At 37.2% G+C, this 17,410-nt stretch overlaps 1 protein-coding gene and 1 non-coding gene across 2 annotated transcripts in view; one reads left to right on the top strand and one right to left on the bottom strand.

Moving 5' to 3' along the window:
* LOC149070498 (acetoacetyl-CoA synthetase-like) overlaps positions 1-17,144 on the bottom strand; it is a 29,166-nt gene extending 12,022 nt beyond the window's left edge. Inside the window, exons 1-10 of the mRNA XM_089249032.1 lie at positions 16,777-17,144; positions 14,627-14,752; positions 13,219-13,322; positions 12,937-13,051; positions 11,367-11,477; positions 11,124-11,221; positions 8,686-8,800; positions 5,090-5,171; positions 2,618-2,771; positions 87-164 (exon numbers count right to left, since the gene is read on the bottom strand). Of these exons, the coding sequence (XP_089105158.1) occupies positions 87-164; positions 2,618-2,771; positions 5,090-5,171; positions 8,686-8,800; positions 11,124-11,221; positions 11,367-11,477; positions 12,937-13,051; positions 13,219-13,322; positions 14,627-14,752; positions 16,777-16,849 (1,056 nt within the window). The 5' untranslated portion in view covers positions 16,850-17,144. The remainder of the gene's footprint in view (positions 1-86; positions 165-2,617; positions 2,772-5,089; positions 5,172-8,685; positions 8,801-11,123; positions 11,222-11,366; positions 11,478-12,936; positions 13,052-13,218; positions 13,323-14,626; positions 14,753-16,776) is intronic.
* TRNAS-AGA (transfer RNA serine (anticodon AGA)) lies at positions 9,565-9,638 on the top strand. Its single transcript has one exon. It is a non-coding gene; the product is annotated as a tRNA-Ser (tRNA).
* Positions 17,145-17,410: the final 266 nt, after the last annotated feature.

Here is a 17,410-nt window from a genome sequence, read left to right as displayed (position 1 = left end):
GGAAAAAGTATTTTTAGGTTACAGTATATGTGAACACGAATATAGAAACACACACACACAGAGTTCAGTTACGAACATTCACTTACGGGCAACGTCGATAATATGACGTCATTCCTCCCGAAACTGTTCTGTATTTTGTGGTCACGTAAAAGAGGTAGAAAGTTCTTGAAAGAAAAGAAAAAATGTCATACGATAACAGCATCAAAATTAAATAAATTGGTATTAGCAACTCTCTTTCATCGCATACATAGACAGACGGTGAATCCTCCGTTTAAAGAACACCTCTATTTAGGGGCCGTTCAAGTACATATTACGTCAGCAAATTTTCTAGAAATTTTTCCCGCTTCAGCGAAAGTCAGCAAAACTCTGACCTCGTCGTCAAAATTTCGTCAGCACTGCCCCCTACCTCCTAACGCATATTGGTGGGATCAGAAACGTACGCGGGAGGGGGGTTATAGGAGGCTCGTGTGCCTCCCCCCAGACGAAAAAAAACATTTTTTAATGCAAAAAATTGCTTAAAAAATTAAAATTTCGAAAGAAAATACCTTTATATGTTATTATAATCAATTTCTGTCAATTTCAATGCTATTTGTAGGGTAAGAACTCAAAATTTCGCTTTAAGAAATTCATTGCGACCCACCCTTTAAGCTATACATGGTAAATTCTTGACCCACAAACCAAATGTGGCACTGAAGGTTATCTGATGTGGCTTGCCCCCCCCCCCTTAAACCTAATTTTATAAAAATGAACTAAATGACACATTTACAAATCGCTTAAATGACCCGTGTCACAATTCCAGAGCACTTAAGTGGCCCGTGGCGCATTTTCAGATCACTGAAGTAGGCCCGTGGCACATTTAAAGATCACTTAAGTAACCCACGACACAGTTACAGAACACTTAAAGGATCCGTGGCACATTTAGAGATCTCTTGAGTGACATGTGTCACAGTTTTAGAGGACTTAAGCGGCCCCCAGTGCGGTTCTACATCACTGAAGTCACCCGCGGAACATTCCCAGATTACTTAAGTGATCCGTGGCACAGTTCCAGAGCACTTAAGCGGCCCGAAAACATTTCCAGAGCACTTGATAGGATCCGTGAAACATTTAGGGATCACTAAAGTGGCTTTCTAGGGGAATTATCAATGGAGAGAGAGAATGTTAGTTCAGATGCCCAATAGCTATCGAAAGGATTTTTTTTCCGTTTTTGGCGCACCGAATAAGATGCCAGTAAGAATATTTCTTTCGTATCTTCATAAAGGGTGGTTGATGACGTAAGAATCATGCAAACCAACCTCCCCGGCCATCAAAATTCAGCAAATCGGAAACCCCTCCCCCTTCGAGATGCTGACGTAATACTTGAATGACCCCTTAAGGCAAGAATGTTCAACCTTTAACACATTTTGCGTTATCCCCCCCTCCCTTACTTCGAAGGGGGAATCGACATCAGGAAAAAACGGTAGCATTGAAACAAGGGCCCCCCCCCCCCTTACGCGATTACAAGAAGATCCCTGCAAACTTCCCTTCTTAGCAATACTCGTAAGCTATTCAAAAACGTAACAGCTACCATCCGGGGAGTAGGGTCTTCTTGTAATCGTGATTATGGGGGCTGTGGGCTCCGAAAACGTACTAAGTATGAAGTACCAACGAAATACCGAAAAAAATCTTTGGAATGCAAAGGATTGAGAAAGTGCGGGCAACTTCATTGATTTCGATGATTGAATTGTAAACTCTATATTTCATATAGTTTTATCGTAATACATTGGGGACAAATAAATTATGTTACGATATGCTTTAAAACGTTTTGCGGGCCACTTAAATAAGTTATCGCTAAGGCGTTGGTCATTCAAATGATCTGGGAACACACCGTGGGACACTTAATTGATCTAGAACTGTGCCGCAAGTCACTTAAAGGCTCTAGAATTGCACCGCGGTGATCTGTAGAAATGTCGCAGATCACTTAAGTGATCTGTAGATGTGTCACGATAGGCTTCGGTGATCTGGAAATGCGCAGTAGGGCACCTCAATGATCTGGAACTGTGGAGCGTCTGTTAATGTGCGGCAGGTCACTTGAGTGATCTGAAACTGTTCTGTAGTAATTTGTAAACATGCCGCAGGTCACTTGAGTGGGAACTAATCTAGGGATGTGCCGTGGGAGAGTTCAGAGATCTGGAACTGTGCCACGGTGATCAGTAAATATGCCGCAGTTCACTTAAGTGATCTGTAAATGTGTTGCGAATCGCTTCACTTATCTGGGAATGTGCTGTGGAGGGTACTTCACAGTGATCTGGAACTTCGGCGTGTCTGAAAATGTGTTGCGGACCATTTGAGTCGTTTAGTTCATTTCTACGAAATTAGTTGTGAGGCCACGGACCACATCGGCGAATCAGAGAGCCACGTTTCGCCAGCAAGCCATCCGTTGAACATGTCTGATTTGAGGAATGAATTTCCTGATCCGTGTCCTGCGAATAAGAACTTATTTACCTCTGCATAAAAGACATCTCTATCTAAGGGACAACAATTCTGTAATCACGGTTGTCCCTTACTGAGAGGTTTCATCACTAGTATCTGCAATGATTCAGTGCTCAGTGATAAAGTAAAGTGGAAGCTTCATACATACCCCGGCTCCATGGATAAGGCCTTTCGGCAGTCCAGTAGTTCCTGATGTAAAACCAAAGAAAAGGGGGTGATTGAATGGCAACTGCTCGAAAAGCAGTTCAGGGACATCTCCGTTGCCGTCTCGTCCACTGTCCAAGAAATCTTTAAGGAAACAGCTGTGGATGGGAAATCATCGAGATTATGGCGAAATCGATAGGTTACATGGAATGATTTCAACGCAATGGAATTGAAATATTTGGTATTTTTATGAATTCACATGGTAGTTTCTGAAACGGTACAGAAGAGATAGAAACATGGTGAAATGTAGGGATGCACAACCTTTCGGTCCGCAGGTCAAATATGCAGTATTTCTGCCAATTGCGAGTCAGAAACTTGTATACAGGTTGTCCTGTAAGTGCCAATACGGCATTTACCTCATCAACCATCCGTTGAATAGGTATGATTTCAATTTAAAAATTGCTCAAAAGGCGTTTCAAAAATTACCCTGTTCCATTTTGAGAGTTAAAATATAGTGTGCAACAAAATAAGAACAAATTTTTATACGGTCCCCGTTATCCTCTAACTTTCAATTAGAATGTTGTTGGGCAGTCCCTCCTGGAGCCAACAAAGAGAATTCCAAGTTTCTGGGCTATATTCACTGAGATATTTAAAAATTGGAGAAAAGTTAGAGAAGGACAGCATAAAGGGAAAGGAGCGTTGTCCCTTAGTTTTTGTTCTTTCCTAACTTTTCTCGTCTGTGATTAACGATTTTTGAGCAATTTTAGTGATAGTTGGCAACTTTACTTGCCTCTGACAAGTTTTTTTTATTGTAACTGGCAACTTCAATTGCATTTGAAAAGCATTTTTGCTGCAACTGCCAACTTTACTTGCCTTTGACAAATTGTTTAGGCTATAAACGACAACTCTACTTGTCTTTGTCAATTTTTCCGGCTATAAATGGTAACTTGCTTCGACTTTCTAGGTGGTATCCCATATTTTTATGAAAGAAAGAAATATGGTCAGCTTAGGTATTTATCGTGGTGTGAGTATTAATAATTTGCTACTGAAACAATTTTCGCATAGCGAGCCGGATTGATAGGCCACATTTGGCAGTCTGTGCACCAGTGGTTGAAAACGATGTATCTCAAAATGAGAGATGCGGCACGTGGAAGAAGAAGGGAATAGAAATGCTTCCGTAAATAGCATAAAATGCAAATCATGGAATTCAAAACAAGGAAAAATTCTGAATATTTAACTGCAATAAAACCTCGATATAACAGTACTCTGCGAACTAAGAAAAAGTGACCGTTGTAGAGGATAATTGTTGTATCGAGAGAGGCGACATTATCATATTTCGGCTGTTATTGGCATCTTTTCTAAAGCGGCAACACTAATACGAGGAAATGCGCTTCTAAGTACTTTTTTTTTGTATTAAAATTGTAATACATTAGTGTTGATTACAATAAAATTCAGATTACATTGTCCCTGCAGAAGTGCTTATTTCATTGCACTTTACTGGAAGAAGCGATGCCAGCAACTTCAATGCCACTTTCGGGGATCATATGGTGATAGTGATAGGAACCGAGAGACACCCAGGCTCTGTCACACTCAGTGATATAAGCACATTGTCCCTGGAGACTCGGGTGCCTCCGGGAAAACCTAACCATTTATTGATCTTGAGAAAGATATATTACATACATGGGCAGGTGCCATTACGCACCTCGCCAGTAAACAAGTATAAAATTTGTGATCGAAAAATGGTGATTCGTGTAAATAAATCACAATTATAAATCTCAGGTTATAAATCACAAAATCATCTTAATAATCATCATAATCCAGAATAGTTCTTGATAAAATTTGGGATATCTCTGCTTCTATTCAGAGATTTTCATTGGATCAGTAACTATCACATCAATGAAAGCTGTCAATCTGCTGCTGGGTTGATCTAATCGCTGCACCGTGTGGTTTGATTTGGTCCAAAGACATTCGTCAGTAATTGCTGCCTGTATCCAGCTTTTCGATAAGCCAGAGTGGATCAAACTATTCTCGACTACTGGGATCATATGGTGCAAAATACCGATGTTATTAGACGCCTTCGGAAGAACGGAAACGACTTATGAAGTCAAAATTAAATTCAACACGATTTGAGCAAAATACATGTTTTTTTCAAAAATCGTTCCAGCGGTTTTGAAATATCTTGAAAAAATATCATTATACAAAGACATAGTAAAAAAGTATATTGTTGTATCAAGAGGAGTTTGATAACATTAAACACTATAGGCAATTACAAAGAAGAATTGGAAAAAAAATTTCGTTTTAGAGGAATTTATGGTTGTATCGAATATCCTTGTGGCGAGATTTCACTGTATATGCAGGTTCACAATCCGTGTCACCGTGTATAAATAGCGAAAAAAATAAATCAATTCTAAGGCAAATCATTCATCAAGTCATTCTCAAGGCAAATCAAGAGGTTAAATACCTGAAATATACGTACCTGTTTTTTACGCCAGATATATCTTGCCGTAGAGAATCGTGCCTACTAGGAACAATAATAACTTTTTCTATGGATTCCATGTCTAAAAAAATAAAGGGAGATTTAAAATGAGAAAAGGTACAATATATCACAACAAGACCAACTGCTAAGAATATGCCTCTGAATCGTGGTATAATCAGCGCCACAACTCTCAGATGATAAGAAAATTTTGTGCCACGTATCGGAAGTTGTTTCTTTGAATTCATTTTGTACAGATTGATCAAACGTCCTACATTACTTTACGCATCTCCTGCCTGTATGAATGCTAGAAATCCTAATATTATTGCTCTTGAACGTTTCCAAAACATAACACTCCGAAGTTTTACCATGGCACCCGGGTTCATTAGAAATAGACATATACGCAAAGATACCAAGATTGAAACAATCATGGATTACGCAAAAAGGCTCTCCAGAAACTGATAGGTAGTCCAAAAACTAGATTCTTTTCTCAACTCTGACTATAACAGCTTCGTGAAATTCCCAATTATAATAGCATTGATATTTTAGACTTAAAAAGCCTAAACATTTTCTCGAGATGTCCAGACCCAATGTTCCGGAACGCTGACATGTAACTTGTATGCACTGTATATGGCTGATTCTGGTACTTGCCAGAAGAGACACACTACATATGTCATTGTAAATACTTTATGAGGGGGTATTCGCTATTCGATCAAGCGGGGCCGACTGTAGATATGCAGTTTAAAGTTTCGGCAAAGAAAAATAACTTACGCTAGATTTTTAACCGTCGTGGTCAAAATAACCTCCTCCTGTCGTTCTAGTGTTAAAATATCCACCGATTTTTATGCAGAAAATACAGTACTTAGAACAGGGGGGTCTTCAATCTTTCAAACATGGTGGGCCAAACTGAAATTTTCTACGAAACCTGAGGGCCACAAAATCATGTAATTTAAGGGGAGTCACGACCCCTGATGTCAAATTTTCAAAAATGACTTCCATCATGGGGTCGTAAAACCCCTTAATGATATCTTAAGTGAATGGGACACTCGAGTTGAAAAGGGATAAAATAATTGAAAACTTCATTTATATATTGTGAAAATATTTCTTTTATTATCAATTTCGATTGTTGTGAAATTTTTTTTTACTAATTCTGAAAAACAAATTCATCAAGTCCGAAATATATTTTCATTAATTACTGATTAAATTAATTAATTCTGAAATTATTTTAAATGATTCTTTGTTAGCAAACCAATTATGAAATTGTTCGTCTCACTGATTAATAAGTTCATTTTTTCACTAATTTTGAAATCATTGTTTCTAAAATTATTTCTTTCATCAATTCCAAATTCCCATCAATATTTTTTTTTTGAAATTATTTGTTTCTCAATTTCAAAAATTTATGAATTTATGAAATTTCATCATTTTCTGGAAATGGTCGGCGGACTATGAGAACAAGCTCCGAGACTTTAATGACAAAACAAGCCACATCAGTAAACATTATTATTAAAGTTTTTAGATATCTGAATACAAAGTATTATACGATTACATCAACACTTTTTGAATACATTTTTTTAAACTTTTTATATTGTTATATATTTTATATTATACCAAAAAGCGTGTTATATATCACTTAAGAAAAACATTTTGTGTTTGTTGATTTTAAAAATATAATATTATAGAACAAAACATAGAGGGCGACACATATACAGTTGTCCTGTCAACCCGAATGCATCAGAATTCGATAGTTTTTTCCGCAACATTTATGCGCACACATCTGAAGGTACCAGAAAGCAAGGGAAAGCGTTAGAAAACCATTCAATAGGAGTGAATCCAAGATTATGAATTGGAATTCACAGCAGCAACGGTTAAATTATGATACAGTCAAATCCCGTTATAACGAACAGCAAGGGACCGGAAAAATCACTTAGTTGTTATGAAATTTCGCTGTAAAGGAATTTCATTGTTCCTATGCAATCTTATCTGGGGGGTTTAGAAGAGTGTTCGTTACAACGGAATTTTCGCTATGGCGGTATTCGTTAAAACGAGATTCGACTGTATTAAGATGCGCTCCTCCTGACCAGAACATGGCCCGCCGCTCTAGAAGAGATATAAGCAGGTGGTCAAAAACATGGACCATGCTGGATATATTGATATCCACTGGTATATTGAATGATTTTCTTTTACTTGTTTTTATTTTTCCACGTCCAAGAACTACAGTGTCCCAAAATCGACTGACCGTTTTCAAAATGGAATATGGCAAAGAAACGGTGATAGATATTAAAGTCATTCCTGAGTAATATAAAAGTGCCAAATCGGGAATTTCAGCTACGTAATTCGTGTTGCAAGGGGTTGCATAGTTATTACGATAAAAAATTAACTTCTTTATATATACATTAATAGGGTGACCATACGTCCCGTATTTCCCGGGACAGTCCCGTATATCCCGGTATTTTCTGTTTTTTTGGCCGTCCCGACTTTTTGGCGAAAGTGTCCCGGTTTTTCCTGTATTTCACACGAAGCCTACTTGAATTTTTATTCTTTATTGAAGTCAAAGATTGAAATTATTTTTCAACTCATAAATTATTTTAAGATAATTACAACTATTACAACTCCCACATTTGTCTTGGTAAACGGAATTTTTTTTCGTGGGATACATTTTAATCCACTTCAATTTGCAGTAATGCATAATTTCCCGCCATTGTGATTTTTCCGTAATTACAGCAATATTTGTCAACTTTGTTTGGTTTTGGCATCGTTTTTGGCGAAAATTGGCAATGTCCCGTATTTTCCCGTGTTTGGAATCCCGATGTCCCGTATTTCTCTCGAGGAAATATGGTCAGCCTATACATTATATAAACACCCTGTGCCCAAAACCCAATCAGAACGTTGTTGCTCTGTCTCTCCTGATGCCAGCGAAAAAGTTTCCACGTTTTTTTCGAAAAAATTCCAACGCAATATCAATTGAGATATTTGAATTCAAAAATCGGAGGAAATTTGGGAAAGGATAACGAAAACTAACGGAAAACGCTTCATTCTTAACTTTTCTCCGTTTTTTGAATATCAATGGATAATGTATTTGAAAAGGTGGAAATTTTTTCGTTTACATCGAGAGAAACAGAACAACAACTTTCCGATTATGTTTTTGAGCAGAGGGTGTCCGTATGAAAAGTTATTTAATTTTTAATAATTATTCATCTTATTGCAACATGAATGACCTAAATGTATATCGGATGTTCTTGACTTCGCTCACTTATGTTCCGCAAGAATGACATTAATATCTGTCCCCGCTTCTTTGCTATTCCATTTTAAAAACCGTAAGTCGATTTTGGGACACTGGATATTGATTACTGGTCCTTGCATATAAATCAGACAATTACAGAGAGAACTTGCATTCAATTATGTGCTGCTTTATCCGAAATCCATTGATATGAGTAACTCGAATCTCAAAGAGATTTTGAGTTGCTGTTAGTTGGTAATTGGAATAGTAAATTAGCTTGAATAATCCTGACAATAATTATTGACCATACCGTGAAAAAGAAGCAAAATAGAGTAAATTAAATAGTATTATCTGCAATATGTCAATGATAAGAGAACGCTACCATTCACCATGACAGGCAAATTCTTCAGTAAATTGTATTCCTTGTCTTCGTCGATGAATTCGTCAACGGCGAAAACAAATTTCGGCCTCGTCATTTTCATAATGTTCGAAGCTGCCTAAATCAAAAAGAACAGACGAAGTAAAAATTTAGATCAATAATATCAATGGGTCTGTCTCAGGGGCGTCCAATGTTATGGGAGGCCAACAAGTATTTTCAAACATGCACAATGCAGTAAATATTCTATACCGTATTTTAACTTTCATGCCGTTACAGCCCATAAAAAGGTATCTGGGTGACTTAAGAATAGCTCGTAAGAGCTTGTGAAACAGTAAATATCTATATCCAATACTTTCAACAACGTCGACTCCAATAAGGATTAATTATCATTGTCTGTGATGAATGCTTAAAAATTAATAAATTTTACTATAAATAATTTAATAATGTATCTGTAGATATCGAGTGTTTTTTTATTTTTATTTTTCCACCGAATGGAAATGCATTTTGCTCTTTTTTTTCCAGCTTAATTACAAGTACATAATTACTTATACTTATAGCGTGACTTGATACAGGACGTGGGAATTTGGTTTGGCCATTTTTTTTCCCGACTGCCATATTTAAATATGGAAGTCATAAAAGTTCACATGTGAAGGTTTTAGCAACTGGTCTGCCTTAGCGAGGAATCGAACCCACGCCCTTTCACTTTCCGGGTGAACGCACTAGACTACAAAAGCAACGAATCTCTCAATCTTTCCTTGGAGCACGTGTGCACCTTGGTGCTCGTGCTGGCAGCGTCAGAAGTTATGAGCTTGGCCTGAGTCAGGTCCGCCTGTCCATGTACGGTCCCTTTCAGTGCACACGAGCTCCAAGAGAAGATTCGTTGCCTTTGTAGTCTAGTGGTCTAGGGCATTCACCCAGAAAGTGAAAGGACGTGGGTTCGATTCCCCGCGAAGGCAGTTGAATTTCTCTCTCTTTCCAAAAATTCATCTTCGCAACAGCCAATTATTAAAAACCTTCTATGGTAGCGGAAAGTGACTTCATCCTTTCACATGTTTCTTGCGCCATAAAATGCTGTACGAATATTTTTAGGTCATGAATGAGATGACTCAAATAATTTCAGAGCAGTTGCTCTACATATGCAGAATGCAAAGGAAAGACCTTTTATCCTGGAGTAACTCGCAAATCGTTGATTCTAGAAATATACTTAAAGAGATAGATGGCTCTTTTTTTCTCAGCCAAAGATATCAAGGGAAACATTTTTATTTTCTGGATATTATGCAGAGGTAAACTCAGAAAGAAAAGTCTCTAAACCGTCCCAATTCCTGAAATTAAGAGAGGCTACTAGTCTCTACTTCAGTGCCTCACGCTACAGTGCGTGAAATAAGGAAGACCGGGTCGTGTCTCCAGTGGTGTAGATGGTAGCATGCTTGCCCGGTATGCAAGAGGACCTGGGTTCGAGTCCCGGCAGAGACAAGATAACTTTTCTTTCCGAGTTCACCTCAGCATAATATCCAGAAAATAAAAATGTTTTCTTTATATACTTAAAGTTGGGAAAAGGTATGCAAATAATGTGTAGACCACAGATACGTCATTCATATTGCTAGGAGTTATTTAGTTGTCAAAATTAAAAAAAAAAAATACTTACGGTCACCCGTGCTTAAAATGTCCGATTACAAAGTAGTTGCCCGGTGTCTCCTGAGCCCTACAAAAAAATAAAATCCCATGGTTTTAAGTGCAATATTTGCCTACATTTGGGTTAAAATATCGCTGAAAATGAAGAGAAAGCCTACATTAACTAACGGACAAACTCACTCTACGCTTTATATGATGTTCTTTCCTTCACTTTCAGCGATTTTCGAATAAAAAAAATAGCTCAGAGAATATTGCACGTAAAAATATGGAATTGCTTATTTTTGTCGAGCTCAGGAGAGACAGGGCAACAACATCCTAATCGGGATTTTTAACAGGGTGTGCACATAAAAAGTTTTTCATTTTTTTTTAATTTTAATATACGACTCCTTTCAATATGAAGGAAGTATTATATATCTACAAAACATTAATATTTCAAATACATAAAACCTAAAAACACTCGGCGATAAACCGACGCATGAGTATTTTTCAGGAAACAAATGTCTTGCTATTTTGATGAATTAGCATGAATTCTCAAGAATTTAATGATTGAAAGTCGTACGCTATTTCGTTTGAATGGCTTCAAATATCAAAGGCTGTCTGATTTTAGAGATATGTTATAAACGAAACCAGTAAAAATAAATAACGTGAAAAGGGATAGCTAATCGGTAAACTATATGCCTTGTAGCGCATGATTATAAACTCATGCACCTTTTTTCGATACCAATCGATGGAAATCATAAACTTTGATCTGGAAAAAGTGAAAGTATTGGGTGAATACGATATATTGAAATTCGCGTTTCATTACATACTTTGGCTCCATAGAACGGCAGTGGTCCCCCAAACTGTGCACCAATGCTCGCTGCTGCTAACATTATGAAAACAGTTTCGATTCTGTTCGAAATATAGCCTGTAATTGAAAGTACGTAAATTACTGTATGCTTCAACAAAAAAATGCATCTCTTAAATATTATCGATGGTACTTCTTTATTCTGAATATTTATGTGTGTTACGTAAAACCAATCAGACACACAATATTGATGTTGAGTACTCACATGCAACGCAATCCCCTTTCTTCAATCCGTTATTTTTTAATGCAGCAGCGTAAAGTCTCACTTCTTGGTACAACTCTGCGTAAGTAACTCTCACTTCTTCGTTTCTTTCATCTAAAAAAAGATGGCGTGTAACTCATCTTAGACAATGTCACAAAAAATCATTTTTTATCATTCACGTACCCAGACTTCCAATTCTGCTTTATTCTCATCCAAAAGACGAAATAGAATCCTCGGGAACAAATAATTGGCGAGATTCGAGACCACTGAATACTCAGGTGACTGTCAATCCCAGTGATCGCACATCTGTTGGATATGGTTTACCTGCGGTTTTGCTATTTCAGTATGTCTGGTCAAATTGACCTGAACACTCAGAGCGCTCCATCTCCCCACTCCCGGAGATCAGCCAGACTGACAGCAAGACGCATTTACACAGAGATCTAGTCGGACTCAGAAGTATAGGACCTCGAACTTACACCAAGCCACTGACAACATGGCTTAGATGCCCTCCTTTGGGTCGCACGATAGGGCCTCCGTTTTTTCTTTTTATAATTTTGCATGCATATATTGTGAATTGTATTTTTGAATCTCGAATGTATATATTGCCACAAGGTCTTCTAGGTGCCCTACAAAAGGGGGCCACGAATCTCCCTTCCACAGCCTACCTTTTCTCGTATATGTTTAGCCTCGCACATGCTGTTTAAAATTGTATGCGGATGAATGTGAAGGAGTCCTTTAGGTCCCACGTACCAGGGACCTTCTAATTTTTTTCTTTGTTCAGTTTCGCACTTCTGTGTATACATAGGTCTTATGTTTATATTTATATATGTTGCACACATTTCTACGTTTTTTGTATTATATTTGTGTATATACAAGGTTAATTTGAATGTATATTATCAATGGGTTGACTACATACCCAAAAATAGGGCCCCCCCCCTCTCCTTGAAATCCTTGTATAACCTGATTATTTTCGTTATGCCTAACCTCGCACATGGTTTTCTAAATTGTATATGAATTAACATACATGGCTAGGGGGTCATTTAGATTCCATGATAGAGAACTCAATTATTTTTTTCTCCTTGTAACTCTGGCACTACCACGCTCCAAGGGGCAGTGAGCTAAAATCGCGTAGACGACGCGTGGGAGTTGCAGGTGCTGCATTTTCGTGTTATGAGTTACTTACCCCATACGGGGGGTCCCCCGGAGGGAGCATTTATTTTCTCAATCAAAAAAAAAATTACATGTTAAAAATATATACATTCTATATCCCCCGGAGCACCATTGGTCCGAGGTTAACAATTCACCTTACAAAACTCGGGCAGCACTATTAACAACCCGCGAGCAGGAATTTGATGCTCTCAATTACCACTTTTCAATCTATTTGTTTCTCTCGGGAACATTTCGTGTTATGCAAATAATGATGGCGCACTTGTTCTCTGCTACCACACAAAAATTTTCGACGTAACTGAGCCGTCCGACATTAAAATGGTGATAAATTGTTCTGTATCAGAGAGAGTAGCAAACTGCGCTCTGTTTGCAAACAAAATAAAAGAGGAAGCAATTTTTTACTCACTGACATGAATTAGAGCAATGTGATCATCCCTGTACCGCAGCAAGTTCTCTGCGTAGTTCAGTCTCGCTCCCGGGAACCATTCGACATCAGAAAAGCATGGACCGGGATTGAGCACCTGGAAATGAATGCATGCACATGGATTAAGACACGAATTTTCTCACACAGACATATAGACATTCATCTAATAACTATATCATAGTCATGTTTATGATCAAGTGCCTAATTAAAATAAATAATAGTTTCTCGTGTGCAGTCATGACGAGATAGTCTCACGAACCATACTTTATCATAGATCTTGGAATACTTGACGCCGAAATAATGCCAAGTTTCTCTCCAGAAATCCTCATAATTATCGACGGACCACTTGTGAAGATCCCAATAGTCACCTGTTATAAGAAAAGATAACTACGATTAGACGTATACAGGCTGTTCGAAATTGCTTGCACTGTGGATATATCTGCGCAACCGACTACTTTATGGACATATTATTTTCCAGCAAGAAAAGATTTTAAATGATGTACGGTTACTCAAAATGTTTTGAAAATAAATGTCTTATTAATATACAGTCGAATCCCGTTTTAACGAATACAGTTATAGTGAAAATCTCGTTTTAACGAACACTTTTCTAATCCCACGGTTGCAGAGGTATTTGCTGTGCAAACAATTTGGCAGAGTCTGTATAGAAATGTACAGGGGAATTATATTTAAAGTTTCCGTAATCTGAGTAGTTTTCTTCTTCCAGCATACTCACAGCTTATATCTCCCATGGTGACAGCGCGAGGTGCTTAGTGGACCCATTGACCCATGTTTGGTGAATCATACCATGGTATAGAGAGATGTATGCAATATAAAATATAGTTCAACTTTTGACCACTAGGTGAATAAGTGACACTTTTTTTTTATAGAATTTTTCTTCCCCCCCCCCCCCCCCCACCATGGTCCATACACAGCGTATATATGTTACTGCCAAAGCCTTAAGTGCGGCCATTCTACGACGAGACTGGCCAATAAGCAAACTTGCCAAAAGTTTTGTCCGAAGTCCGAATTGTAGAAAGGATTCGGACTTTGGCTTGCCATTTCGCGAAGTGGCCGGAGGTACCTGGCCAAGCTCGATGTGCTTATGTAAGACTGCCCGGTAGTAGCCAAATCGATTTTTTTTGATCGCCAACGTGTGATGTCTATATATAGAAACTGTATATAAACATGTAGTATTTTCTGCCAAATTTTGGAAGAAAAAACGATTTCCGCATCGTGACTACGGTTTGATGAGTTTCCATAACTAATGATCCCGGGGTCACAATATTTAGCTGCTCAGACCAATGTAGCACCCGCCAGTATACTGACACTACTCACACCTATGAAGCACCCGTTCTGATGAACGTATTCCATTCAAACTTGGTATATACGCTATATGGGCCATGCAAAAAAAAAAAAGAAAAATTCAATAAAATTGCGTAATTTGTTCACCTGGTGGTCGAAAATTAAACTATTTTTATTGCATAAATCTCTCTCCCATGGTCTCATTAATATATCCGGAAAATTTTGCTGTATTGGATGCGAGTTATTGACAAAAACTAATAGTACGGGAACTTCAATTATAATCACCCTGTATTATCAACGACTGCAGTGATAACGCATGAGAAAGAATGAATCGCAATTCACCAACAATGAAAAACCTTAAATTTCTCACCCAACTCCAGATTGTACTTTTCATTCACCCTGTGTCTGAACTTTTCCAACTCCGTGCCTTCAACTCTCTTGTTCCATATGCACTTTTTACCGGTTTTTATTATGTCTATCAAGCATTTACTGGTTTCTGTGTAAAAAATAAATAAAATTAACATATTTTCAACTTAATTGGTTCGCAGACACTATACACATTTGAACAATGAAGGACCAGACACACCCCTCTTCACATCTCAAAGAGATATCGAAGCAGTCCCGAAGGATGGGTGTATCCGGAAATTGTATTGATTTTTTTTAATATAAGCTACAAGTTTCAAATCCACTATATACATTATAGATTTACCTTGGCGGAACAGTAGGGATGTTCCTATTAATCTATCTAACCATTATTACCAATTTGGTTGAGTTGACCGACTCAAACAATTCGATTAAAATTTCCTATTAAAACTTCAAAATTTGTTTTTTTTTTGTACAAAACGGATTTTTTGTACAAAAAGATCCGTTTATACAAAATCGCTCTGGGGTTGAGTCACTGGTCTCAACCTGGGGTCATATGGCCACCTTGCGGTCCCGGTATATTCTAAGGGGACCACTGATAAAAATCAGATGAATGAGGAGCCACTACAGGTGATGAAGGAGTCCACAAAAAGCTGTAATAGAGTTTTCACGTGGAAATATGGCGGGGGGGGGGGAAAGTGGCCACTTTTGGAAACTAGGAGATCTGCTCATTATAACCAGGACTATCTTTACCCATGGGACTCAGGTTGGCATAACCCAGGGCCTCATATCCATGGAGGGGAGGTACATCATGAGATCTGGTACTTACTAAGATTTTCAAATGTAAGTATGTAAATTGTTACATCCAGCTGAGTATTGGGCCCCCCAGAACATCATTTTGGCCGGAGACAAAGGATGTTGAAAAAGGCTATGTATATATTCCTACCCCCAAGAAGGAAGCTTATTGAACTCTAGCCCAGGGTAGGCGCGAAACCAGGGTAATAAAGTATGTTGGGAGGTCAGATTTATTGCGTAGATTCGTTGGATCGTCCCGTATTTTATGCCGACCCATTTTCCCCACATAATTCTTCTCTTGGACGGGCTATCTGAATTCGTCCCTTTTTAGATGAAGAGGTGAGATTTTTTTTTCCTCCATCAGTGCCAGTTACAACAAATGTTGACATTCCAAGGACATCACACTTGGAAGTTGTCTCTAATGAAATCCCCTACCATCAAAATAACTGAAGTTAAGTTTAGTTAATTTATGATTTAAAGACATTTAGTTTTGCTTTCCATAAATACAATGTAGAATTAATTATGCATTTCAACCACATAAATATGTTTCGACCTGAAATTGTTATATTAAAAATAATATTTTTGTTATTATTCTGCATTTTAATTGTATATAAGGAACCTCCTTTCTTACGAAAATTGGGTCCCAAAAAATATGAGGAGGGGGGGGGGGGGTCCTTATGTATGGATAGTAAATTATTATAGGTATAAACAAATCACCTGATTCCTTGCAATTTACGATGAGAGTGACTCTGATGATGATAATGAAGTAGTTGATGTAGCTGATTGTATCAGATGAAGAGTAATGAGGAATTTAATGGCTTCTATGACGTATAAAAAATATATATATATATATATATAGATAGATAGATAGATAGATAGATAGGCTATATCTTAAATAAAAATATCTTTGATGAAAACTTTTCTCCAAATTTTAAGTCCAAAAAATTGGAAGGATACCTTACACACGTTAAAATAAGGTAATTCATATTAGAAATATTCATTACATTTTTTTTTCCAATAAAAGTTGAATTCTTTTACGTTCGTAATTTTACCATGTTTGAAAGTATAACATTACGTTTCATAGAACAAGACCAATTATGGCCTTGAAATATTTTATCCCGCTCTCAAATCTACATCTCACGATTGTAATGGAACAGAAAGGTAACTTAAATATCACCCAATATCTCTCATACAGTATACATATAGGCCTACTACAAATGAATTTAGTAAAATACTATGGTAAAAACTTATAAAAAATGAAAAGATTTGAAAATAATGATCCAAGGTATAATAATCTCCCCATACATGAACATCTTCACGAGGATAAGATACTGAATATCGGACAAATAAATCATAACTTACTGTTTCCATCAGTTTTGGAAAGATGGTGCCCATTAACGATGCTTCCATTATGATATCTGTTTAGCTCCTCCATTTTTAGAATTCGGAATTAATGAAGTTTGAGAAATTCGGGCCGCAAAAAAATGTATTTACATAATTCACGGTGTCAAAAAATAATTTAAAAAGAAAGGGTAATTAATTAGTAACTTGTAAATATTGCACTGTTAATAAAATATGTGTTATGAATTCCCATTAAATAGACGCTTATTTATATTGTACATTGACTTCCTCAATAACCTTTCGAGTTAAACTGTTTGGTAACTTTTGACGCAATTGGATGGAGCTAAAAAATGCCTTTGTTTGTTGCATTCGTTATCACCAACGTTTTCCAACCTTGATTTTAACTTTGAAATATCCTTTTGGTGGTGGGCGAGATATTCTTCTACGTAATAATCGATTATAGATATAGTTGTTGTTTTTTTTCACTCTAAATTATGATGAACTTTGAACTTCAGACCGTCTGGACTGTTTTTGTGAACAAGACTTAAAGTCAGTGTCCTTTGGTTTTTTTAAACCTTGAAATCAGCTTCCAGCTTCTGTTTACTTTGATGATAAGTGTGATAAAACGATATTTACTAAATAAAAGTGATATATA

This window comes from Pholcus phalangioides, unplaced genomic scaffold (genome assembly GCF_987345545.1).
Source record: "Pholcus phalangioides strain wild (caught in Gottingen) unplaced genomic scaffold, Ppha-v1.0 ptg000021l_1, whole genome shotgun sequence".
Lineage (NCBI taxonomy): Eukaryota > Metazoa > Arthropoda > Arachnida > Araneae > Pholcidae > Pholcus > Pholcus phalangioides.
Note: the sequence above shows the minus strand (reverse complement) of the source record. Positions and strands in the feature narration are given on the sequence as shown.